Genomic DNA, 27,266 nt, shown 5'->3' on the forward strand with positions numbered 1-27,266 from the left:
AACAAATCCTGGGGGTTCGTGTAACAGGGCACTGTTCTGTCAGCCAGGAAAACGAATAGCGACGCATTGATGACAAAGCCACCGAGCACGAAATAGCGGGAACATCCATGGCCTGGGCTGGCGCCTGTGTCCATGTATCTGGGTCGTAAGGCCATCCAGGAGAAAGAGGCAACAGCTAGCAGACTGGGTTTGTGTTTTTTGCTGCATTGAGCCCATGCTTATCGACAGAAGCACTGCTCGTTAGTTGTTCATCATTCTTTTGAGGACATGGCCGATCATGAAGAGTTCAAAAAGATCCATTGGCAACTCCGGAAAGTCCTCAGGTTCGGGAGTCAGAGAAGCATCATCATGATCATCATTTGTAGATCCACGGACAACCCATATCTTGGGTCGAGATTTCATTATCCAACGGAGAATGCAGCATTATGCACTCAAAAGTTAGTCAGAGCGTACCCAGCCACGCGGTTTGCGGGAGGGCCGTCGTGACGATGGCTAAAGAGCCTCCAGACAGTAGCTTGAAAAGTGTATTCCAGGAATATCGGCGTCCATTTGGGCTGTCCTTAAAGGTTTCGAATCATCTCGGCCAGGCATCCACGGATAACAGAGTCGAAGAAACACAAGCAAAGCCGAGAAAGAAAAAGTACAGAAGTCAAGGAATACATGACATGGAACAATATTTGAGGGGGAATGATGCAGTGCATGAACAAGAAGAAATGGGAACTACCTGATGTTTCTGAGGAGTGAAGGCGCTTATTTAGTTGGGAGAAAAAAATGGGCTGAATATCCTTGGACCTGGCAACTGGGCTGATCTATCTTCAGGCAAACAAGAAGCAAAAACGAAACCTGTGGACTGGATTCCAGTGTTGGGCCGAAGTTGGTCTGAGAATTTAATGTCCAGGAAGAAGCGGAATGCAAGGTGTCAAACGGTCCACGTAAAAAATAGCCTTTTTGCAATCAGAAACGGAGAAGCGGTCGAGAGATGTCTAATGGAGAGTAGATCGAATGATAAAGCGTTGGGACGCAGCTGTAAGGAAGCCTGAGAGACGATTTGAGGGGTTGTATGGAGAAAAGGAGGAAAAGAGAGGAAGAAGGAGAGGGCAGACTGGAAAAGGGGATTTGATCAGGCTTTAACTGCGGGTGAACGCCGCCAGAACCGAGCCAGCTCACCCATCCACCAATATGATGCAAGGCGGGGCACAGTGTAGCAGTGCAGGACGGCATTAATGCAGCCTTTCTGCAGCTCGACGACGCTTTTATACGGTTATTCCAGCATTGATTCGACGGCGGGAGCTAGTGGGAGTGATTCCGCCGCAGCAGGCCACCCCTCCCACGGCTCTCAGCTCCACATCGCTTGACGTGGCAGACGGATGCGCCGCAAGTGTGTTCCCTTTCAGACTGGTGACCACCAGTCGCACAAACTCAGCGACCAGTGGGAATCGGTGGCTGATTTGATTCGATCCCAGCGAGTCCGAGAATGTGATTACAAGGGACTCTGCATCAAATGTCACATCATCGGCCGTAGCTGTGTCAGGTCTGAGTGACAAGAGCCAGTGGAACAGGCACTTCTCGCCTGCCAATACGGAGGCATGGCTCGTACAAACATATTTACGCCCAGGAAGGCAGCAGAAGATGAGAGGGGCCTCAGCCTGCCAGAACAAGAGAAGAGGATGACGTTCCTACGAGGTATCCGAGATGGGCTGCAGCGGGCCGTCCACTAGGGCGGGTTACTGTGATTGGTCCTTACAATAGATTGGGCAGCAATGCAGCAACTTCAGCCATTCCGTTCTCGTGACGCCAATCATATTTTCGGTAGGAATCGGAGATGAAACACTCAAGTATCCTGGTCAGAACTGTTTCGTCTGTCAGCTTCTGGAAACATCAAGAGGGATCAGAATGAAGGCAGGTCAATCAACGTTGGGCTCAAACTCAGACAAAGGTGAAAGAAAATGATGATGGGTTGTCGTTCAGTGGTCCAGGGACCTTCAGGTGAACTATGCTTAAGAATTGGGAATCATCACAAGAGGCCCAGGAGGTGAGTTCGTTGGTAGGGTTCTCTCTCTTACCTTTTGGGTGCCGGTCTGGTGATGGCAATTTTGTGCCATATTACCAAGGTGTTGTCGACCTTCGACATTAAGGGCATACCGTCATCCTCATCAACTTTGCGTATTGGTCCAGATACAAGCAAAGCAGGCTGCTCTGAAATGAAACGGAAGAGAAGAAAAAGAGGATGAAAGAGATTTTGCAAAAAGCTCAAATTTCAATGCCAGTGTGCTGACTAACTAGTTAACTAACTACCTAAACTAACCAAGTCAACGAGGTTGTGGATCAAACAAAGTCAAACATCCAAAACCGAGCAAACTCGACAGCAAGGTGATAATTCTCCGTCAACCACTGCGTCATTCCCCGAGTTCTCTGTTAATCGCATCAATCAGATCATCCCTAAAAGGTTTAGGATTTCGTATCGCTTCCTCTGTCATATTGAATTCCCTCTCCCTCGCCCAATCATGGACTTTGTCAAAATTCTGGCATGCATGCGTGGCCTCGAAATCAGGCTTCACGGGCGAGAGTGCTCCGTCATCGTTAAATGTGATGAGAGTTGTGTCTGCCTGGCACATGAGCGCCTGGCGGACAATATCGATACAGTGGTCTGCATTCAAGCATGCTTAACGTTATGGACACATCTGACAATCACCGCCTGGCTTCACTCACCGACATGGTCTATAACTGAAATCGATTTCCCTTCATCCGTCAGCTGATAGTGGTCGTTGTGGACATGTTGACGGATTTTATCCTAATATCTTTGCATATTAGCTCTCGCTCTTTTTCCCCCTTCCCAATGACTTGCTACTTGCCAGACAATGCAGCTGATGAAAAACAGCTAGCTTGGCGAGGTGATATCCACGTCGAGAAGGCACCTCGACGCTGGTTTTCTGGATCCTTTTCAGCTCCTGGGCTGTAACTAGGAAAGGCTCAACTATCAATGTGTCAATATTTTTTATTTTTACTACCTTATGGCTGTTAAATGCCGACATACCATCATAAAGCTCTCTCCAAGCGTCGTCAAGCCCGGAGCTTGGAGCCCCCTTGTATATGTTTCTGGTGTCAACCCTGCCGTCAAATCGCACAGCCTGGAATTCCTTGACAGCTTGTGCCGGCGCTGGTATCGACATTAGCCTAGTTCTCCCCAGCGAGGGTGCCATGCCTGTTCAAATGGGGCACCTTACAATAAACGGCATCAGGTAGGCCCGATACGTTCGTGCACGATGTCTTTTCACACCCTGAGCTCCGGAAAGCCAGCATCGACAGTCTTACGACAACGCCAAGCAGCACAAGACACAGGAGAAGGACAATAAATGCCGAACACATTAAGTACTTCTTTCTCGACTGCGAATGCTTATTCCATGGATTTCTTTGACATTTCCCCTGTTCGTCACGGATAATGCCCCCACTGTCCTCGTCATGCTCTTCCGGCGGAATAAAGGCCTCATTCACTGCTTCTGTGTCGATTGAGAAATTACGCGAAAAGTATTCCATTTTCTTCGATGTCCTTGCCAGCGAAGTAGTTCTCTAGCGGGCGATGGCAGAGGAAGAGGATGTGTCTTCTCGAACCAGCCGATGAGAAATCCGGGGGACCTATGCGGCCTTCTCCTCATGACTATCCTTAGCCATGAATCTATCGTCATTTTAGCGTGGCTCATCGGTCGACTTAATCCTACGACTTCTTTTTCGCGATTGCTCTCAGGTCGTCATTTTGATGAGATGGTTGATTGACCTGAGTTAATATTGACGCTGACGGTTCCATCCACGGTACCTCCTGCAGACTTCAAGGTCTGGTCGTCGCAGAATAGATTCCAAAAACCTTAAAACTATCCGTCGATGATTGCCCGTGTTCTCCGCTGGGTCTACCTTCCCTCGCCAAACCATCGAACCCAAACCATGGACCATCCTGTGAGTCGTTAGCGCATCCAGCAACCAAAGCTTTCTTTGCTTACTCGCTGCGCCCACCCACGTTGAGCTGTTGATGACCACAAAATGATACACATCATATACTAAGTCATTCTGATGTGATTTCGACGTCTCGGCTAGGGTATATCTTCCCCCAGGCTGTTCGATGTTCTCGGGCTTTTTTTTCCCTTTCTTTCTTTTCTTTTCTTTTCCTTTTTTTCAAACATCTCTCCCACACCGGTCTTACCTTCGATACTTTCGTGCTCATATCCCATCACTACAGGGTTACTTTTCTTATCTTACTAATTCTTTCACGATGGTCTTGAAGAAAATGAAGCCTGGTTTTGCATGTGCCATGGTGGGCATCATCTCCATCCAACTCAGCACTCCTGGTGCAGCTACACCATTGAAGTCGGATAAAAGTAAGTGATAGTCCACGACCCAGAAATTTTCCTCGCTTGTCCAAGCTGACAGGCCTCTTAGCTGCCATTGGTGCACTTGCGGCCGGCAACGCGAGTACGTAGCAAACAGCAGATAAATATATCTCACGGTCATCAGCTAACAAAAACAACAGCTGGCCTTCCGTCTCATGTCACCATCGAGTGTGTCTCCGGCCAGTGCTCCGACCGCGACCGTCAGACCTTGGCCCAAGTTCTTGACATGATTGAAAACGATCCCGCAGCCACCCAGGGCTGGGACATCACCTCGTTTGTGGAGATTGAAAACGGTCCCGCCAAGCATGAAAAGTACGGCATCAGCTTGGCTCGTCGCCAGGACGCCGTCAAGGACGAGACCGACTTGATCGACCTTGACCTTGCTAAGATTCACCACTGCATCGCCACCAACTGTTCTAGCGAAGCCCTTGACGGCATCAAGCACGAAATCAGCACCTCTACTCTTCGCTGGCTCTGGCCTATTTTGGGTAAACTTAAGGGATTTAAGTTCAATTATGGCCTTGAATATACTAGGCAGTAGATATTCGAAATGTACCCCGTTGAATGAAAGACAGCACGGTGTTTTGACCCTCTAATTTTGACAGTATTGATGATGCTTCTATTGGTTATATGTACTGCTTGTTCGTATGCATGTATGCATGGTGTGTGTTTGAAGTTGGCTTGTGTTATATGTGCTTAATTGTGGATTTCGTTTGGAGTGTGCATCCTCAGCTTGAATTTCGACCAAGCTCTACTTGCCATAGTGTCATTATTTGCCTGATTTGCATGTACCCAGTTATATGGATTCTGTCGCTTTCATCCTAATCAAATCAAATCGCGTTTGTCGCCTCATTGCCTTACTGTTCTCTCGAGAGTAACTGCCCCCCGGCAGCCCATTTCCGAAAGCGGTAAGCGGACCTAATCCACCCACAAGCGACGCTTCAGATGTCGAAGCACCACCCCGGCTCTACAGCACATACTCATCGTCTGTTGCCAAATCGCCGTTTCAAATCATCCACTTCCCGTTTCCATCTACCTTTAACGGCCAAGAAGACTCCAAGTTCAGTCAATAACCCCATGAATTGGACCGGAGGTAGGCTCTTCCGTCATTCTTTCAAAGACAAGAGCACACTCAAGGCCCGCGAAAAACTACATTTTGCCAAAGCACGAAGGTTGGCATTCAAGGGTCGAAGAGCGGCTCTGTCGCCACTCAGAATATCCGGATCTGCCCTAGAGCTTCAAGGGGCTATAGGGCCATCGACCATCAAGTTTAAGGGGAAAGGAACTGGACTAGAGTATTCTAAGAGCACTGATAACGGTCAGTATTTCAAGCGAGATGAAAATCCGGAGCCTCCTTTGAAAACGCGAAGCCACCAGCCGCCTAACGGGCATTTCAATAAACCACCCAGAAGTCGAGGAGGCCAGTTCCTGGAAGAGAGCCTTTTAAGATCCCCTACAGCACGGGATGAAAGCATTGAGGCCATACGCCGCAGGCTCCTCCAAAAGAACGACTGGGCCGGCCTTTCCATCTCACGTCCGCTGAACGTGCACTTTACCACCGAAGAGGAAAGATACAACTGCGGTCGAAGGCGACCCCTCACAGAAGCAGATCGGGAGAGGCTGACGCTTGCCGGAAAGCAGCGAGTCCCTATATTCCGTTCCTACGAGTGGCCCTCGAAGAAGCGGAAGAAACAAAACAGGGACGATGACTCCTCAACTGCGCAAAACCTTGATGCCATCAGTATACGCATTAATGAGCAGAAAATGGTACCTTTGACCCCCCGACTGCGAACAGAAAGCCATTTTCTCAGCCAGGCTTCGTCGGAGTCAATGTTGCTCGACACAGAGGAGGCTATTGAGGGTTACGACTTTGAGTCATCGTCTATAATTGTGAATCCAAGAAGTAGTGGAAATCTAGACGTCTTCTGGAACCAGGATAATGATGATTTATCAGCAATCCAAAATCAGGAAACTGAGGAACTAGGTCAAGGAGCGACACGTCTACCTTCTTCAGAGCTATCTAGGCTTCCGGTCTTAGATAGAAACGGTACGTTCACCGCCCATGGACACCAAACTAAGTACATCCCGCCGGGTTCGAGGGACTTTGTAATTCTCAATGAGAGGCATCTGAAAGCGGTAGAGACGTCCTCGGGTGTGGCTGGGTGTGGGAGAAAAGCCCTGATAGGCGAATTAACTGGCAAGCATAACAATCCTCCTTTTTATAAGGGATATGAAATGCCTAAGGGACATATAGCAGACAGCTATATGGAAAGACAAATGCACCCAAGCCTAGCAAAACCATCAAGGTCGGTCTTCTTTGGTCAGACCGTAGAAGAAAGGGCAGATGATTTCCCAAATGCAGACGAAATTTGGAAACGACTGGTGTTCGGACCAAAAACCGAAAGAACACGGGCCAGCGAGAAATTGGACTCCCCTTTCTTCGCAAGCAGAAAACCAATTGGTATCGAAGATACCAGCAGCATCAGTGAAGCGGGTGAATCGAAAGACAACATCACCGTTCCAGGCGAAGCATCCACTACCAGTGATACATCCAAAATTGCCATAAATACGTCGATAAACTGCGCTGCATCGGTTGTTGCGGATGGCCAGTTTATGCCTTCAGAAACAGACTTTTTGTCACAGTTCAGCCCAAAGGGGGGTTATATCGAAGAATTTCTGGGCGGGATGTCAACGTATAACAATGATGCAAGTCCAAACCAGTCGATTTATTTAACTTCACCGGAAGCGATGCCAAAAAAATCAGAACATACTGCAAGATTTGGATGAAGCAGCTTGCGGTAGCCATACACGGCTAAGTCAGAGCTCCGTTAGGTCATCCCTCGATCCTCTTCATTTGGAGATGAATGCCTTTGAAAACCCAAGACAATCGCTTTCAAGAAAGTCCATTTTTCAAGACATTCAGAAGCACAGACAATGAGCGTATACATGGGCCTGAGATTTTAAGGAGAGTATGTCGGAGTTGTCCGCCCAAGCTTGCCTATTTGTTGCTGGGGAATAACACTTCATCTCGTTATTAGTGGAAACATTTGCATTTTAACTTTAAAGCTTCTAGAAGATTTATATCTCCTTTAGTATTCATAATTGCCTAGTGAGCCATGAGATAGGAACCTCGACCCCTTTATACTGGAGGGGATCTTTTGCTCATGGACTCGGTATTATATTTATCCGAATATTCTCCTGATGGAGGACTTGTATGCTTGTCATTCACTAAGCTACCTAAAGGGGAATCTCGGCTAATCTATGTGGGTCACGTGAGCAAGGTGCTAGTTGGATTACCTAACACCCCCCCATGCAACAAGCTCCAGCAGTGAGTGAGAGCCACAAAGATCCAAAGCTTCCAAATCTCTCAAATCTGCAATAAAAATTAATTACAGAATCCAGATTTATTTCTTCTTTAGACTTAGCTTTATTTCACTGTGATACTGTATTTTTACTGGCTTCACTGATAAACCTCCATATTTTTCTGTATCAACTTGTCACCCCTATTATGCTTGCAAATTAAGTGTAGGGATCCATTGCAAGAGCCTTTATAAGTCTGTCAGCTTTATTCACATCAGTTTCAACATGCTTAATTGAGATTTTGTCCTTTTGAACCCAGTCTCTTAGCATATAATGCCAAATCTCAATATGGTGTGCTCTTTGTGTTATAGCTTCAGCTTTGACTAAGTTAACCACTCTCTTGTTATCAACACTTAATTTTGAGCTTCTTAGCTTTGCTGAGCCTTCACTAATCACTCTGGCATCTATTAACAGGTCATTGATCCAAACTAGTTCACAAGCAGCTTCACTAGCTGCCAAATACTCCACTTCAGTTATTGATTTTGAGACAGATGTCTGGTGCTGTGATCTCCATAATATTGAAGCTCCATTCATGGTAATAATGTAGCTACTGATGGATTTGTATGCAGGATCAGCTTCAGTTCAGTCAGAATTCAAACTAGTCATCAGTTTCAAGTCTTCAGAATCCATATTTCTTTTGAAGACTATTTCTTTCAATTTTGTGCTCTTGAGATAGTGTAGAATCTGCTTGAACATCATCCAGCTTTCTCTATTAAGCCTGCTGTTGAATCTCATCAGATAATTGACTGTGAATGCAATATCTGATCTTATACATGTAACTAGGAACTGTAGAGAGCCCAGGCCTTTTCTGTAATTTATAGATATAGCCTGCTTGTCAACTCTATCTTTAAGAGTCTGATCTGATATAAATTTGATGCTTATTTCTTTCTTTATTAGTATTTTGGAAGATTTACAGTCTTCTATTTCATATTCAGTTAGTAGATCCTCAATATACTGTTTCTGGTTCACAAAAAGATCTTCATTTGGCTGCTTTTGAACCTGCATGTCTAGATAACAGTCTTGTTCTGTAATCTTCTTGATCTTGAAGCATTCCTGAAGCTTCTTAATAAGTCATTCTATCTTGACTTTATTGGGTCCCATTATATAGCAGTTGTTGATGTGTAGAGTTAGATAGATCTGCTTTCTCTTGTGGTAGAGTAATCCTGCATTATATGGAGAGATCTGGAATTCTAGAGATTTCAGATAGTCAGTAGCTGCTTGATACCAGAGTCTAGCAGCTTGCTTCAATCTGTAGAGTTCCTGGCATAAGAGCCCTACTAGATTACCCTGCCTGTGCTTGAATCCAGTGGGTAGTTAAACATATACACATTTATTCTCTGGAAGAGTTCCATTTAGAAAGACTGTCACAAAGTTAAAGACTCTGATCTTCCAGTTCTTGACTGTTGAGATAGCAAAGAAGACTCTTATTGTAGATTCACTAACAACTGCTGTATAGGTCTTCTTGTAGTGAACACCTTCTTGCTGTTCAAATTTACATATGACCCAATGAGCTTTGAATTGTACTGTGCCACCCATGTTGTTAAGCTTCCTATTGAATATCTATTTGCCAGAGAGAATCTGCATTTGGGGTTTCTTCTTGACTAGAATTCAGATGCCTTTCTCTTGTAATTTGGAGACTTCAATATCTAGAGCCTTCTTTCAATAAAGCTACTCTTCAGAATGTTTGGCTTTAGTGATGGATTTTGGTATATCTGTACATGTACTAAGTACTGAAAGCTCAGTTTCATTTATCTCTTCTTTCTCTGTAGTATTCAAGAGGATTTCTTGCTCTTCACTCAGGTATTGGAGCGGGGTACGATGGGATGCCTTGTTAAAGTAGGCGAGTTGGTTGATATGGTGAGAGCACAAGAAAGGTGAAAAATCACCATATAGTAAGGGTATAGTTGAGTAGTAAGTGTAGATATAGATATGTTCTAACAGATGCCTAAGCTTGCAAGAAGTAATAGTACTAAAGAGCCCTGTACTAACACAGGCAGCTCTAATAAGGAACAGTAGCACATTTCATGAACAAGAAATCTTCATATTCTCTAACTAATAGCTGAACTGGTAGTAAGAAATGAGTGTATAGAAAAGAGCAATGGTGTGTGAAGGTAATAAGCAAGATGCAGGGGCTACAGATAGTTTATATAGCTCAAGAATAGTAGCTTTGAAATGGTTTGTGCCTTGAACTGGAACAACCTTTGTCCTAATAAGATACTGGAATCCCCACTACATTTTCTCCTGATCTTCAATGTTGGTGTCCCCTGACAACAAACAACATATAAAATAAAACAAAACTAATTTAGTAAAATAAGAGAATAATAAATAGTAATGAGCAGTCTGGTAAGGAAAAACATAGGAAATAAGAATAAGAAGAGTAATAGCAGCAATTTCTAATAGTGATTATCATGATTCTCTTCTTCCATCAAGTTCTCAGGAGAAGGAGAAGGCCAAACTGACACTGGGTCAATATTATTGTGCACACAATGCCAGTAGAATTTATTATCAAAAGCTTTCTTTTCAATTTGGTAAGTCTTGACAATGGTATTCAGAGTAATTTACATGATCTTTAGATATCAGTTATTAATGAAGTCCTGAGTCTTTTTGTCATCAGGGCCAAAGAGAATATTGAGTTCCTCAATTACTATGGGGTTGTTCTATCTAATTTGTCCTACCAGAGCATCCAATATAGCTTCTAAGCCTTGTAATTGAATAGTGGTAGGGAATTGATATGGAACTGATGTGTAATGATTTGAATGGTCAGATGAAGATGAAGACCCTGGAACTAGATCTCTATATGCAGTGGAGAGCTGGGATCATGTACCAGCTTTATTGACTTCTAGATGTTCATGGTTCTCTTGGATTGCCACATACCAGAGTAGCATAGTGCATCAGACCTTTTTGCATAGACTATGGGCTTCATGAAGTAGCAGAGAGCTTGTAATTCAGATATTGCCAGGTTTGCAAATAACATTGGTCCATCTAATATCAAATTTTCTTTTGTTATCTTTGGTATACATTGTATCTTTAATGTGGTGAATATAGCCATCAGTGGATAAGCCTTGTTCTTTGACTAGTCTCTACTAATTCTCTAGATAATTATGCATTTCTGGCAAGATTTCTGTACAGTCACCAGGCTCTTCTGCAGTTAAGATCAAGAATTCTTGTATCATATTAATGCCCCTTCCAGTAGTAATAGCATCTGAAATATTGATATTAATATGGCAAAACCCAGTTTTATCCCCTGGCTTAGCATACTTGACATAGTATGGATAGAAGATTAATTTCCAAGCATGGTCAGGTCTTGTCAGTACATACTATAGATAGTACACAGAGTTCTGACATATAAGTTATTGGCCAATACTGTGATACATTGTTCTCAACCATTCATAATTGTTGCAACCTCTCATTATTTACTGATGATGATAGTATATGTTATATTCACTGTTGATCCAGGTGAGTACTGTGATAGTGGTATCTTGTAACTTATTGTTCCACCAGTACATTAGCTGGGGAATAACAATAGATCCAGTTGTTTCCCATTCTTTCTGAAGATCACTGGTGGTGAACTTGTTAACTCCAGTTATTCACATGTATCAGTTGAAGTCAAATGTTCTCATATTTGTGACCAGAGAGATAATTGGCTGATGTTTAAATTTGTAAATGCCTAAAGCATCTTCAGCTCTAGCTGATCTATTTGTCAAACAGAACCAGAGATAGATGCTGTCATCAGTCTTGACTGAGCCAATATTGCAACAATTTCTATGAATGTAAGCCAAATGGTTGAGAAGCTTCTTTCTATTAAGTGTGTGAGTCTGTAAACCAAGTTTTGAAGCCATTAGTTTAGCATGGTCATAGTATAGATAGATGTCAGCTTTCTTATTGCTAAAGGCCTTTCCTAACTGCTCCAGAATGTGAATAAGCTCCAACTCCAAACACATTTTAGTACTCTTTATCTTTTGAAGAAGCTGCTGTTTGAAACCATGGCAATGACAAGTACCAGAGCATACTGCCATGACAGATTCTTCTTGTTCATATTAGAGTATTTCCTTGTCACTTTCAGAAGGAATAATGGACTCATCTTTGTTATCTAGGCCTTGAAGAATTTGGTGTGCTAACATGGCTGTGATTCTTTCACTGCAGCACTTCAGAGCTTCTGATTGGCTGGGTAGATTGGCCAGCACACTAATGAATCCAAATAGTGGCTGTGATTGGCCAGTTTCCAATCCACACAATCTAATCAACATTGTACTATATATAGAGGCTTCTGATACATTGCAGCTATACAGCATCAACATCCCATCCATTGGAACATCTCTTGATGATCTTGGTGACTGTAGTTCTTCTAGTAGATCTCAGGGGCTGCTTGCAGTGGAAGAGCTTCTAGCAATATTCTAAATTGAACATTAGAAGCTAGATGACTGTGGAAGAGTCAACAGCTGTAGAAGATTATAGTTTTCAATAGTAAGTTCTCATCAGCATAGAACATCTCTTGAAGAAAGTTTGCAAGTGTGATTAACTTCTTTGTCAGCTGTAGTATAATCACCTGGCAATATAGCTAAGCTCCAGCAATGTCCAGCTCCTGTAGCATCTAGTCTTCAGAGCACTGTGCTGTTAATATTATTGGCAAACTTATCCCAATTCTTGTAGACATTTAGAGTATGGCAAAGCTTTTGTTTGGCCCACAGACTCTCTACTTTTGACTATATAGCATCAATTCTGTCTATCCCCCATGTAGCAACAAGCCTATTCTTGATCTTTTGCATATCAATGCAATGTTGTTTGACATTCAGAGTAATCTTTCAAGCATCATGAAAATCAGCTTCAAAATTGGCATGTGTAACATGTTGCCAAGCTCTGGATCTTTCAATATATTGATAGAAATGGGCCACTAAGTCAGTGACTACATCAGTCACTCATATAAGTGCATTCATCAGCTCAACTTGTAGACCATATTGATGGTGTGGAGCTTGGTTGTCAATGTATTCTATAGCTACTGTTAGATTATTAAAGAAATGACCATCCAAGTTGACTCCACTGTCTCTGGTAATGACCAGGTCTTGATTTTCAGTTGCTGGTGCTAAAGAAGGCAGGTTGCTTTGTCCAGTTATTTTTGAAGAATATCAGAGATCAAAAAATTTGCAAATGTCAGAATAACAGAATAGAAGAAAATGTTAAATCTGTAAAAAGAATCAAGCTTGAATGTAAAAGAAAGTAAAAGCTCTAGCAAAGAAAAATTGACCTTTAAATATCTTCAGAAAAAGTGAATGCTAAGCAAATAACAAAGAAAGAGAAACTTTCTGAAAAAGCAAGTAAAAACTTCACTTTGCAGACAAATAAAAGAAACTTTCTGAATAAGCAAGCAAAAAACTTCACCTTTGCAAACAAAACACAACAAATTAAACATCTTGTGAAGATATAACAACAGCAAAGCTCCAGTCATCTGATATAACAGTTAGAAATCACATTTGCTCTATTTCTTCTTGATCATTTTCATTTTCACTCTGATCCAAGAAGCTAACATCCAAGAAACTGCTAGAGGAAATGTTAGGTTGACTTCTGGTGGCATATCTTTGAGAGATGTTCTCCATCTCTACATCAGAATCTGCTGGGCTATTATTGAATGACTTCATTCCAGGTTTCATAAGGTACTTCTTTAATCTATTTCCTGCAATAGATTCTTTGAGTTCAGTGCTGTCTAACTCTTCAAGATGATAGGCACCTAGTTCTTGATTGACAGACTTAACTCTATAGAATCCTAGTCATTAAAAGTGCAGGATGTTATTCCTAGATATATTCTGTTCTTCTTTGGTATTGTGAAGCAAGACAAGGTCTCCAGATAGAAGAGAGTTGGTTCAAATATTATGGATATTATTAAAGTATTTCTTATTTCTAGCACACATTTGAAGCTGATGATGAGCTGCTTCCAGAATATTCTCATCTTGTCTTTTGATTTGCCATGCTTACATCAGAAGCAGATCTTCAGTTGTTTGAATCTTTTGTCAGAGAATTATTTGTCAAGTAAAAATCTCAAGTTTAATTAGAAGAACTGCCTCCTGGCTCATTAGCAATCTATAAGAAGAGATATCAGTACTAGCCTTAGTTGTCATTTGATCTGCCATCAGAATCACAGGAAGATGTTTAATCCAATCCCTCCCAGTGTCATTGGTAGCTTTAGCTAGCCTATCAGCCAAAGACTTATGGCCAACTTCCATCATACCATTTGCAGGAGAGTTATAGGGCAAAATAACAATGTATTTAATGTTGAATTTCTTCAGTAAGATCTCCACAACATTCTTATTTTCTGGTCCTCCATTCATAATAAATTTGGCAGGCAGGCCCCATTGACAGATAATATTCTCATAAAGAAATTTGGCCACAGCTTCAGCTGTTGCCTTTTTCAAGACTCTAGCTTTCATTCATTCAGTGAAGTCACATCTGGCAACAACCAAATAATTTCATTCTCAACAGAAAGGCATGTGCTTGATATTTATTTCAACTTTCTTCCAACAGATAGGGGCCCAGATAAAATGAAGCTCTTTACTCAATCTTTGCAAATCTCTTTATTGACATTGAGAACAGTGCTTCATATAAGCAGACACATCTTTATACATTTCTGACCACCAGTATCAAGCTTGTAGAGCAGAGTATGTTCCCTCTCACTTTTTATGGCCAAATTTGTTGTGCATCATGTGTAAAATTTGTTCACACTGTTCTTTGTTGTCCACAATATATCTTAGAGATACACCAGATCCTGCTTGCCTAAATAGCTGATCAGCCTCCACCACATATTTAATTACTTTTCTTTGGAATCTCACATATTCTTTTCCTTCCATGCTCAATGATTTTGATAGAGTGGTTAGATATCATGCAATTTTCTTCAATTCTTCTGAATATGTGGAGTCCAGTATTCTAAGGTCTTCATTATCAAGAGCTCAGCCAGCTAAAACTCTTATAGAATTCATAAAGATAAACAGATCTTCATCTTCTTCAGATTCAGACTGTTCCCTAATATCTAGTTCTTGGTGAGATAGTCTGTCAGCAGCTGTGTGTTTTGTCTCAGAAACATGTTTAACAGTAAAGTTAAAGAGATGTATCCAAGCTATCCAGTTGGTAACCAAAGCTTCTGAAATATCTGTAGCAGTCCTATTAAGTTGGGCAACAAGAGTTTTTGCATCAATTTCCAAGGTAAAGAGCACTCTATAGATATAGTGTTGAAATTTCTTGAAGACTTTCAAAACAGCTCTGCATTCTTGTTTGCCAGCATTATATGTTTTCTCTGAATCACTCCATACCCTGAATTTGTATCATACAGAATGTTGAGCTTCTTGTTGCTCCTGAATAATGCATCCTCCCCATTCTAATCTACTGGCATCAACAGCCACAGTGATAAGCAAAGAATCCTGTTTGTAATTGATTGGAAGAATGATAGAGAATAAACATAACTTTTCTTTCAAAAGCATAAAGATATCATTTTGCTCTTCAGTCCATGTCCATGTAACATTTTATTGAAGCAGATAATGTAAAGATTTGGTTATCCAACTATAATGCTCTATAAGTATTTGGAAATATCCAGCAAGCTCTAGAAATTCTTGTAATTCTGTAACACTCATAGAAGTAGGCCAATTCACAATTTTAGTCACCTTGGCTTTCTCAGATTATTGTCTGTCATAGTTGCAGACCCATCCAATGACATTAACTCCAGACATGCAGAATTGAGATTTGGCACCAGAGATCCTGGCCCCAGAGATTTCAACAAGCCATAGAATGTAGTCCAGGTTCTACAGATGGTCATAAATAAATCTTCTTATTCCTGAGAGGACTTCAGTTTCATTTTTGACACACAATTCTTTTACCCCAAGATCATTCATAAAGACTTGAGCAATCTCTGGAAAAATCTTGTATATTATCTTCATTATCCTGTGTTGGGCTTGAGCTGGTGAATTTGTTGCCTCTTGAACTAAAGTCATATAGCAAAAGAGCTTAATAAGGGTTGCAATGACTATCATATCTCTGCTTTCTTCAGCTAATGGAAAATTATTATATCCAGAGAATAAGTTGTATAGACTAGTCATAACAAGTCTGCTGAAGTCTTCAGTGTATTTGTCAATATTAGAAGAAATAAAAGTGTTCCAAATAGTAACTTTGTTGTACATATGTGCTGTATTAACTAAATAATATTTACCTTTCTGTTTCTTTGCAACCAGAAAATAGAGATTAGTATATGAACCATGGCAAGACTTCAATATTTTAGCTTCTAACCTGTCCTGAATGATTTTAATTAGCTTATCATGTAGAGCATGAGAAATTTAGTAAGTCTTAGTCTGTCAAGCCTCATGGGGCTCTGTCCAAATAATCTGGGGAGACAAGCATTCAGGATGAACACCACATAGATCTTTAAATAACTAAGCCAACACCCCTTCATATTTATAAAGAACTGATATAAAAAATTCCTTCTCCTGACTTGTCAGTTCAAATCCAATTTTGAGCTTCTCAATTCTCTCATTTGTTAGCTGTTCTCCAACAGGAAAGGGCACAATCCTAGATCTAATATGATTATCAAATTCACAATTAAATGTGATGTGTTTCTTCTCAGGGTAATACTTATCCAAACAAACATCCACCCAATTATCTAGATCTTTCAGCTTGCTTCCATCAGATTTTCCAGATGCTAATAGCTTTATCTTATCAGCTTTCTGCTTATAAGCAGTGCACACTCTCCAGACCTCTGAAGAAGATGACCTGATGTCCCATCCACAATTGAAAATATCTATCTGATGTGATTTCTTTGTGACAAAATCATGATTTTTGTTCAGAGATGCATAAATTAATTGAGCACTTTGTGGAATAGGTTTGCAAATTAAACTGAAATTTATATTGTGTGTGTAATGTTTGCAGTGAGCTGTAATGCTGTCTGGATCAGGAAGTGGAGGTCAGAAAATCTGAACTTCTGATGCAAAATTATCCTTGTCTTCTGATTGGTCCATTTGATTCATCAGTACACTGGTCAATCTGATTAGGCCTAGCACACTTTTGAATTCACCAATGCTGGAATTATGTTTCTCCTCATTACCATAAGCACCAACACCAGCAATGCTGCCAATGCTTCTAACTTTCCTATTCTTTTCAATCTTCTGACCTTCAACCTTCTCATCATTAATTCTTATATCCATTGTCTTAATTACATCTTCTTCATCCTTCTCAGGCCTTGTATCCACAGGCACCCACCTGATTAAATGCCTGTTGAATTATTTAAATGATCACTGTTTAATTTATCAGTCACATATCTCATATTGCTTGAGTTTGGCTTAAAGTCTTTGAAAACTAGGCAACATATTTGTTCTTTATTATAAATTTCACAGTTCACTCTGCTGTCTTCTGAGGTGTTGCACCCCCAACAGACAGCAAATTGCCAAGGTCTTTCAAGAATAAGTTGCTGATCCCCTCTCTTGAATATAAGGAAAGAGATATGTATAACAATATCTCCAATTTGAACAGGCACTTCATCACAAAATGTGTAAAAAGAAGTGACTTCTCCCATTTGAACAACCATGGTCACTCACAGCTTATTTTTTATTGGTAATTTCAACATTTCAGCATACTTCTGAGACAACAAATTGATTTCTGAACCAGTATCAATCAATGCTATTAATTCTTGTTGGTTTATAGTGACTGGCACATATAATGAATGCATTCCATATGCTGTTTTGGATTTTGACACCATGAGCTTTAAAGTAAGTCAACCAGAATTAATCTTTAGCTCAGGCTGAACTGGTTCAGAGACTCCAATCCTTACATAGCTTTTGCTAGTACTGTTATTCCAGCCTGATCTGAAGAACACTCAATAAAGCTTTGATGATACATCTATAAGCTTCTTGACTGACAATTTGACTTTTCCATTGAGAATTTGACTCATTAATTCATTAGCATCTGTTGAATCACAGATCTGAGAGGATAAGTAATCTGTTGCAGAATATCTTAATTTTTGTTTTTCTGCAGACTTGTTCTAAATTTCAGGCTTCTTCTGATTAATCAGTTCAATGTCTTCCATGACATTGTCATCAACACTAGTCTGATTATCCCAGTAAGTAATAAATTGTCCAGTACACTGAGTATGAAGTGTTGCAATCTTAGCTCTTTGATTGTTCTTAGCTTCTCCAACTGTTCTAATATTGACTGATGTTCTTTCTTCCAATGGTTCATATTCCTTATCTGAATCAGATTCTTCATCAGATATTAGGTATGCAAGCTGTCCTGCTTGAACCTTCACACTGGTTGAATTTGCAGAAGATGTCTCTTCTTGCTAATTAATCTTCTTTTTAGAGCTTGTCAACTCCAGAATCACTCATTCATCCTCTCCCATAGACTGCACAATATACATGTTCAGGATTCCAGGTTTAGAAGTGACAGCTTGATAGTTTTGACTCTTAGAGCCCATGTGTAAGTTCTCTTTGTTATCAATATGGCAGTATCCATTACTCATATCAGATTGGTATTCATAACACTGAGATTAATGATGTCCAGGTTTTCCACAGTAGAAGCATGAGGGATGTGTCAAAATTCCTCCAGTTTGAGCTTCTTCTTGTTCATGAGCACTACTATAGTCTGTTATAGAAGAGCCATTTTGAGCCAAATAGGGGTTGACTGGCAGTTGAGTATTCTCTTGTACAGTTGTAGGATTAACAGTCACATTTGTTGGATAATTTAGTATAGGTTTTGGAGATTCTTCTCTCTGCAGCATATAATACTGATCAGAATTCTCTTGTATCTGATTTGATTGTACTCTCATAACCAATACCAAATTTGTGAACTTGTTGATCATCTTTTCAATAGCAGCTTCAATATTGGTGCTGTCAGAGTTCTTGACTTTAGCTTTTGATTTGAATTCTTCAGTCTTCACAAAACTAGCTGTTTTCTTTAAAGCTTCAACTGTAGAGAGCTTGTTAGCTAATTGATATTGCTCATCAAGCTTCTTCATTTTCTTTTGTTTTATTTCATCTTCTTTAAAGATCTTCTTATTCTCTTCATACTGGTCAATCAAATCCATGGTCACCTAAACAACTTTCCTAAAATCAATAGGCAACATATCATCTGAAAGATTGAGCTTGGTCTTGTCAATAATCTTATTCTGGAGCTTCTCAGATAGCTCCTGAAGAAACCAAGATATCTTAGTGAATTCATCAAGCCTTCCATTTGCTTGAACTATACTGGCAATAATAGTGTATTCTCAAACATAGATGTGAATGTTGCCATCTCAAGCATGCAGTTTCTTTATAATTGTCTGGAGATAATTCTGACAGTGAATCTTGTAAGTGATATCTTGATCACAAAATTCATGAATAATCTCTTTGGAGAATACTTCCCAATTATCTTCTTTGTAGCCTTTCAAGGTCTTCATCCATTCTCCAATTCATGTAACACAGTATCTAGCCAACTGTTCAATAATGTTTTTAGAGTCAATTACCCTATAATCCTTGCACATCTGATAAAACCTTTCAATAAACAGGATAGCATCTCTGCTGTCAAACCAAGATGCATTTGCTGTGCCAGAGGAAGGCATAGAAATATGGGAATGAACCACAATTCTCTTATTCTTACTCAGTAACATAGTTGCATATGATTCTGTAATATCTTCAGCCATAGTTAATTCTGATTCCAATTTCTTGGTTTCTTGATCTTTAGTCATGTCACACAGTATGTTCTGTCTATTAGTTAATATCTTCCAAAAACCTGTTTATTGGGCAAGCTCTAGATAAGAGGCATTCAAATCTAAGCTCCCTAATCTTATTTCTAAATAAAAAAAACTGATTAGTACTGTGTTCCTAGTCTATAAGATCTTATCTTGAAATAGTGTATTGCTTCATGTGTCTCAGAATTTGTTTTTCTCTTTCTTGGCAGTCATTAAATCACTGCATCATTATCTTCAGGTCTCAGCTTGGTCACCAAATGGAGCAGGGTACAATGGAATGCCTCATCAAAGTAGACAAGTTAGTTGATATGGTGAGAGCACAAGAAAGGTGAAAAATCACCATATAGTAAGGGTATGGTTGAGTAGTAAGTGTAGAGATAGATATGTTCTAACAGACATCTAAGCTTGTAAGGAGTAATAGTACTAAAGAGCCCTGTACTAACACAGACAGCTCTAATGAGAAACAGTAGCACATTTCATGAACAAGAAATCTTCATATTCTCTAACTAATAGCTGAACTGGTAGTAAGGAACAAGTGTATAGAAAAGAGCAATGGTGCATGAAGGTAATAAGCAAGATGCAGGGGCTACAGATGGTTTATATAGCTCAAGAATAGTAGCTTTGGGGTGGTTTGTGCCTCAGACCAGAACAACCTTTGTCCTAATGAGGTACCGGAATCCCCACTACAGTATGTGGGCTCTAAAGTCTCTAATTCACCATCCACAAGCTTCTTCATGATTTCTGGCTTCTTCTTTGCAAGGTAAGCTAGTAGCTTGTGTTGCCAGCCATTCAATGGATCTATATAATCATACTCCTCTGGGAGTTCAATGTATTCAGCTTCAGTTAGTGAATTTGTAGGGATTTGATCCAATTTCTCATCAAATATAATATCTCACAAAATCATTATACTGTTTGTTTCTGGGTCCTAAAGTCTGTAGGTATGCATGCCACAATATTCTACAAATTTGATCTTCTTGAACCTAGATTGGAGCTTCAAGAATTCATTCAAAATCTTTATATAGATGTCACATCCCCACCTATGAACCCATCTGCAATGGGGTTAGTGACCCATCCAGACTTTAAAGAGTGTCAATGACTTCATGTTCTTGCATCCATATAGAGACACTGAGGTAGGTGATAGATTCACTATCATAAAGACTGTAATAAGAGCTTCACCCCATAACTCATTAAGTAGTTCTGAGTCTATAAGTACACTTCTTGTTCACTCACAAAGAAGTCATATTTCTTGTTCACTTGTTCCATCTTGTTAAGATATATATAGATATGTAATCTTCTGTTGTATGCTCTTGCTTCTGTAGAATTCAGCCAGTTGTTGGCTTGTCAATTCAGGAGCTTTATTGGACAGTATAGTGCTGATCTTTTGTTTGATAGACACTTTAATCATGTTGATCCAGTTCTTTAGGGTTTCTGAAGCTTCTACCTGCTTCTTCAGGAGGTAGATTCACCTGTATCATGTGGCATCATTCATTATAAGTAGAAAATACTTTACTCTGCTGTAGCTTGGAGAATCAGAGTCTGTGAATAGAGTACAGCCACCATCTGCAATATCAATAAAAATTTTAGCTTCAGGCTTTGTAGAGTGTGTTCTAGGTTTAAATGGGTTGTGAGCTTGCTTAGCTTTAGTACAGGTTTTACAGAACTCTAGCTTCTTTACTCTCTTTATTCATATTGCCATTCTTGGATCCCTAGCTAAAATAGCTATATTGTGGGTGTTGAGATGCCCCCAGCATTTGTGCCAATTAGCCATTGTATTCTTCTTGATTTCTGGCTTCTTTGCCAGGTGATTTGATGCCAAAAGTGTGTCATCTTTATTCTCTAGAGTTGCTGTTATATAGCAGGGCTCTAGAAGTTTTGTAGGTACTGGAAACATGTATGTCAGTAAATTATGTATTCTAGATATTTGTAAGACTAGAATGTCATTCTTGTTAAGCACAGCTTTGAAGCTCTGTGTTTTATCTGCTGATTCTAGTAGAAAGATGTGTTCTCTGTTGACATAAAGCTGTTCCACTGTAAAGCCATCTTGTATAAGCTTCCCAAAGCTTATGAGATTAATCTGGAGGTCAGGCATGATTCTAACCCCCCCAATGCTCAATTCTCTGTTGTCAGTTTGGATACTGGCCATGCCAAATCCTCTGGTAACTGATTTTGAACTATTCACCATAAGCAGTTGTGTTGCATGGCTCTTTAGGTCCATTTGAACTAGATCCATATGTGAGGTTGTGTGGGATCCAGCTCCAGAGTCAAGAATCCATTTATCTGTGGATTTGTGCACTTCTTTTATAGAAAAGACTGCTTTATGAACCAAATGAATCTTGTTCATTGCAACTGTAGTTGTTTTCTTGTCTTTGTCTTTAGAGTCTTTCTTAGACTTGTTAGACTTTGAATTCTTGTTAGATTTGTAAAATTTAGCCAAATGACCAGGTTTGCCACAAATATAGCAGTTCCAGTTCTGCAGTGAGCTCTTCTCTGAATTGAATTCAGAGTTCATATTTTTGTAAGACTTTTGGGAATCTAAGCTTGTTGCATTTGTATTTGACTTTGTAGATTTATCTTTCTTCAGATCTTTCTTGAGGATTCTGTAAAGAATATTCTTCAGTAGGTCTTCCAAATTCTTCTCCAGTAGATTTGTTCTGCTCTGGCATGCCATATCAAATCAGTTCTGTATAAACTCTCTCCATTAGGATATAATGTTCATCTTCAAGATATCATGTAGGGTGTGGTCCAGTTGTTTGAACCCTAATCTCTTAAATTTCCTACAGATTGCTAGGAATCTCTCTATATAATTTCTTTCTGAGCCAGTAAATTATGGTGTCATTCTTACTAACTCTGTAAGTAGACTTTCCCACTGTATCTCAGATCTCTCTTGGAAGACTGTTCTTACAGCTTCCCAGAGTTTGTAGATACTAAGACTATCCAATTTCTTAAAGTATTCTCTAGCTTGTGCAGATATTGTGCTGTTAATTAGACTGTGTAGTCAATTATTCTGAATATTTCAGTATTGTGAAATCTTCAAGTGCTCTAGCTATAGTAAAGTCTCTTGTCTTTCCAGAATAATCTTTTCAATATCTACTTGACAGGCTATCTTTAGAATAGCTTTGCTCCATGCTAGATAGTTACTGGCTCCAGCCAGGGTTATAGACTTCTTCACTGTCTTTGTGATCTTTATGAATTGGGTGATTGCTCTGCTGATTCACATATTTGTATCTATAAGATTGCTGATATATTCTTCTAGTTTCTTATCAGAGTCTATTTCTCAGTTCTCTTTTTTTTCTTGTTAAGCTTTATGCTCTAGATTCTTCTGCATTGTTGCAGATGTATTTGCAGTGCTTGCTTGATCTGATAGAAGATTTACTTACTATATCAGCTATTGTACTGTCTTTTGTTATTTTTATATTAACTTCTGTTACTTTTATATCATCTTCTGTTGATTCAGTATTATTCTGCACAACATTTGGAGTTCACTCTTCTTTCTAGGCTTCTGCTTGTTATTTAGTGGGCTGTTTCTGAGCCTACTCAATTATCTAAGCTTGATTTGAAGTATAGAGAGATTTGTTGAAGTCTTCTGATCAGAAGTTTGGTGCTCCAGTTCATCTGTATGATTCACTATAGCTTTGGTATTGCCAGATGCTCAATTTGCTTGCTAGGTGCATTTAGCAGGTGTTTTGCTCACTCTCTGGTCACATGTCAGAAAGCTACAGAGTTCAACTTGCTTCCCAGCTTGATACTAGAAAGCTACAGAAGTTGCATGTATAGAAGACATCTATCTCAACATATACTCTCTCTTGTGCTTATAAAACCTCATTATTCACAAGAATAATCATTCAGAATGTTGATTGTAAGCTTCAATATCCAATTGAGCTGTAAATCAATCTTATATGCTTGCTCTTCAGCACAAAGGGCTATAACCTGATGGAGGAATTGTATGCTTGTCATTCACTAAGCTACCTAAAGGGGAATCTTGGCTAATCTATGTGGGTCACGTGAGCGAGGTGCTAGTTGGATTACCTAACATCTCCAGCTACCTAGACTAACTAACTACCTTAGGCTAGCGTGTAGTCGGGAAGGCAAGATTCTATGTTATCTTATCAGTGACTTTTAGTTAACAGCAGGACGTGATGTTCCCCTTCGACCGCAGGCCTTGACGAGAATCCATTGAGCACTAGTGACTAACAGCATCGATTCCTCCATCAAGAACTCATGAAGTTTAGAACGCTTCAAAACGCTTATTTCCTTTCCCACCTCCTATCACCCATTGTCTCTTTCCCGGTTTTTCCTTCCAGTACCTCCGAAACTACGCAACTCCCACTGGTCATCTGGCATGGCCTTGGCGATGACTTTGCCCGTGAAGGCCTGAAACATATCGCACAACTTGCCGAAGATACAAATCCCGGCACATATATACACATTATTCATGTTGGCGACACGCCTGAAGCAGACCGCCAGGCGTCATTCCTTGGCAATGTGACCGTCCAACTCGAAACTGTCTGCAAGCAGCTTGAGTCCGACCCGATTCTCAGCACTGCGCCCGCTGTCAATGCACTGGGCTTCTCTCAGGGTGGTCAGTTTCTGCGTGGATATGTAGAACGATGCAATAGCCCTCCCGTACGAAATCTGGTTACGTTCGGAAGCCAGCACAATGGTATTGCAAAATTCCAATCGTGCGCCGCAACGGGTGACTGGGTGTGCCGTGGCGCTGAGGCACTTTTGAGATTTGGAGCGTGGTCGAATATGGTGCAGTCTCGGTTTGTTCCGGCGCAGTATTTCCGTGATCCCGAGGAGCTCGACCAGTATCTCTTGCATAGCAATTTCTTGGCTGATATCAACAACGAACGGGAGATCAAGAACGAACAATACAAGCGCAATCTCATTTCGCTTAATAAATTTGCCATGTACATGTTTAAAGATGACAAGCTGGTTGTGCCGAAGCAGAGTGCGCATTTCGCCGAAGTTAACAGCACGACTGGGTATGTTAAGCCCCTTCAGGAGCGAGCAATCTACACTGAGGATTGGCTGGGTCTGAAAGTCATGGATGAGGCTGGGAGTCTGGAGTTTTTGACAGTCCCAGGGGAGCATATGCAACTGTCTGACCGTGTTTTGAAGGAGGCGTTTGAGAAATACTTTGGTCCCGTCGAAGTTGATATAGCTTCACACCCTGAACTTGTACTGCAAGTTCAATGATTTAATTCCTTTTGCTTCTTCTTTTTGAAGTGGGTATCATCTCGGATCCTGCTACTACAGAACTATTGTTAGTATAACCGCCGTACAATCAGTGGAACAACTGCGTCCATTCTACGTCACCCATCCTTTGCTTGAGCCGTCATTTCAATCACGCTTTGAGACTGCTTTTGTTAGCCCGAGGAATCTATCTTTCCATTGCTATTTGTACATCGATCATGAGCTTTTTTCCTATGTTTTGTTTATTATCCAGGAACGGTGGAGAACGAGCATGTACGGTAGGTTCACAGTAATTGTTATATCTCCCAATGATACTAATAATAGCAGATGAAAACAGGCACTATATAATTACAGATACAATAATGAACATCACTACCTCAGCCTCAATCCTCTAGCTTTCCTCCTGGTTTTCCTCATAACTATACCAGCTGTGCTGTTCATAGGGACGCCTAGTTTCTTCTTCACATCATGCATCTCAATATCGGAGTCATCTTCGTCATCAGAGTTCATCATATCAAGTACATCGTCCTCAGGATGTGGCCCCCTCGGTGGTATTCTTCCTCTTTCATACGGCCTTTCCCATTCTCCGTCTTCATTGAGTGGGTTTAGTCGGTAATACAGCCCTATTCGTCATGCAGGATGTTAGCGCGGGCCCACATTCGGGGCTGTTAGGAAGTATATATGAGAAAATGTCCAGTTTCATACCTCCAGCGAGAAGCGCGTAGCTATCGGCATTTCTCCTCTTTTCAGGGGTAGTTAGCATTGAAATATCTGACAAACCATATGCTTCTGCGACACCTGGAGAAAGGTCACTGGGAACTGTTCGATACCGTCGTAGCCTGTTAGTATTTCTACTAGAGATCGCGACAATAACATGCTTGAAATTTCTGGAGGGAAAAAAAAAAGAAAAAGGAAAAGAAAAGAAAGCATACAGTTCCGTGGGTCTATCGCATGCAGAAATTCATGCAACATCGTCACGCTCAGGTACGATTCCAGCAAATTCAAGGACTCGCTCTCCACGAGAGGGTCATTCCAACCCTCAAGGATCGCATTCTCCTCCGACACCGGATCGCCGTTCCGATTCAAGCAAAGAAGCACGGCCGACTTAGGATTGTTTCGTCCTAGTTCATATGTTACTGCGATTACTCCCGGGACGCAAACTTGCCTCCGGTTCCCCGGCATCACTGTTGGCTGCATAGTCGTGAGAAATTCACGATCAAGGAAGTGGCCTGGTCGATTTGGAACCTCAACCATATGATCATCACCACACTTAATGATTGCAGCTCCATATGGCCGGGTTCTAGTGTGTTCCCCCACCTCTTGTTTGACTCGTTTCATTGTCACTGTATTCTCTTGTGTCAGCATTTGCAGAAGAGATAGCTTATTAGAATGACATGTATCTTATCTTACTTTCGAATGCCTGAAGACCACCAGGATTACCCAGCAGTTTGTGCACAAGGTCATTATTAATCTGCGGGTCTTGCAGGCCAGCTCGAAAAGCTGCGTGATCTGCCATAAAAAATGCTTCGTCGGCGGCTTGTCGAATTACCGCCCTGAGACCATCGCAGCTACTGTGAATGGTATAGCAAGTTATCATGGAGGCAAAGTTGAGAACGGCACAGCCGAGAAAGAGGAGCCTAGTCAGTTTATTCATGATTCTCATATTATATACCCACATCTTATCGCATCAGACAATTTGAAGGACCCGGGAAAGGCGCTTTCGAACATGGTACTTCATGTAAAAGACAAAGGAAACAAAGATATAGCAATTTGGAAACTTTTCTGCCATCAACATATAGAGCCTTCATACAGGCCAACGAAACACATGTATTCCTTTTTGTAAGATATCTCCGGGAAAGGGGCAAATACTGTTTACCTGAAGCAGGCCAAATTTTGGGGATTAGTTCTCAAGGAACAGGTGGCAACCTGCGCTCATTGCACGGAGGTCTTTTTCCATAATAGGTGTGGGCTCGAGTGGACTTGGGGGACTGAACTAGACTGCAAGCATAAAAACCACGCCCTAGAGGGATGGTTTGCATGGCATGGTGCATCTCCGTGAATCGCCAGCGTTCCATGGACTGCTTCATATGATCTACGTTGACTTGGTGGTGACGAGCCCGGAGAGTATCAAATCGCCAATCAATGAAGAGGGCGTATGCTCTAGGTTTTGGGAATAGAGCGAAGGAGTTATGGCTCTAACAGGATAAGAGCTATAAGGAAGCACCGTAGAAATCCTTGGAAGCAGATCAAAACTCTGTGTAGCATGGCCGCATGAAGAACGGGCGGCTGCGTCTCACGGTGCCGTCGTACTTAGGGAGTATCCCGTTCGTCGGATTCCCTTTGAATGCACCCGATGATTTGGCACGCATTGAAACATGAATTAGGAAAAGTAGGTGAATACTAGGGTTGTCAGCCTAGTATCGGGCTATAGAAATAACAAGATCATCTAAAGAGCTGGAATGATGTAGGCCAGCTATTATGAATGCCAAACGGTGGCTAGAAACAGCCCCCCTCGATAGACGTATCACCAATATTCCGGACAATTATCCGTAAGCAGTATCTTGCTAAGGAGCAAACAATTTCGCAGTAACCGCTAAGAGGAAGTACACACTTGGACGTGCTTGAAACCGTTTGACTCTCTC

At 41.0% G+C, this 27,266-nt stretch overlaps 5 protein-coding genes across 5 annotated transcripts; 3 read left to right on the plus strand and 2 right to left on the minus strand.

Annotated features, from left to right (window-relative positions):
* Positions 1-2,396: 2,396 nt before the first annotated feature.
* D8B26_004978 (uncharacterized protein) lies at positions 2,397-3,534 on the minus strand (the record flags this gene model as incomplete). Its single annotated transcript, XM_066124666.1, has 5 exons — positions 2,397-2,647; positions 2,710-2,791; positions 2,877-2,959; positions 3,035-3,157; positions 3,225-3,534. The coding sequence occupies 5 exons, from the start codon at positions 3,532-3,534 to the stop codon at positions 2,397-2,399; spliced, it is 849 nt and encodes a 282-aa protein (XP_065980747.1).
* A 727-nt stretch (positions 3,535-4,261) lies between these two features.
* Positions 4,262-4,920, plus strand: D8B26_004979 (uncharacterized protein; the record flags this gene model as incomplete). The annotated part of the gene is made up of 3 exons (XM_066124667.1): positions 4,262-4,367; positions 4,429-4,461; positions 4,520-4,920. 3 exons carry the CDS (start codon positions 4,262-4,264, stop codon positions 4,918-4,920), a joined length of 540 nt encoding a protein of 179 aa, XP_065980748.1.
* A 404-nt stretch (positions 4,921-5,324) lies between these two features.
* Positions 5,325-7,166, plus strand: D8B26_004980 (uncharacterized protein; the record flags this gene model as incomplete). Its single annotated transcript, XM_003066762.2, has 1 exon — positions 5,325-7,166. One exon carries the CDS (start codon positions 5,325-5,327, stop codon positions 7,164-7,166), a length of 1,842 nt encoding a protein of 613 aa, XP_003066808.2.
* Positions 7,167-23,581: 16,415 nt separating this feature from the next.
* Positions 23,582-24,964, plus strand: D8B26_004981 (uncharacterized protein). The gene has a single exon (XM_003066761.2). The coding sequence runs from the start codon at positions 23,647-23,649 to the stop codon at positions 24,625-24,627; it is 981 nt and encodes a 326-aa protein (XP_003066807.2). The 5' UTR covers positions 23,582-23,646; the 3' UTR covers positions 24,628-24,964.
* A 32-nt stretch (positions 24,965-24,996) lies between these two features.
* D8B26_004982 (uncharacterized protein) lies at positions 24,997-26,278 on the minus strand (the record flags this gene model as incomplete). Its single annotated transcript, XM_003066760.2, has 4 exons — positions 24,997-25,247; positions 25,330-25,443; positions 25,557-25,967; positions 26,035-26,278. 4 exons carry the CDS (start codon positions 26,276-26,278, stop codon positions 24,997-24,999), a joined length of 1,020 nt encoding a protein of 339 aa, XP_003066806.2.
* Between the last annotated feature and the right edge of the window lie 988 nt (positions 26,279-27,266).

The sequence above is a fragment of the Coccidioides posadasii genome, chromosome 3 (assembly GCF_018416015.2).
Source record: "Coccidioides posadasii str. Silveira chromosome 3, complete sequence".
Lineage (NCBI taxonomy): Eukaryota > Fungi > Ascomycota > Eurotiomycetes > Onygenales > Onygenaceae > Coccidioides > Coccidioides posadasii.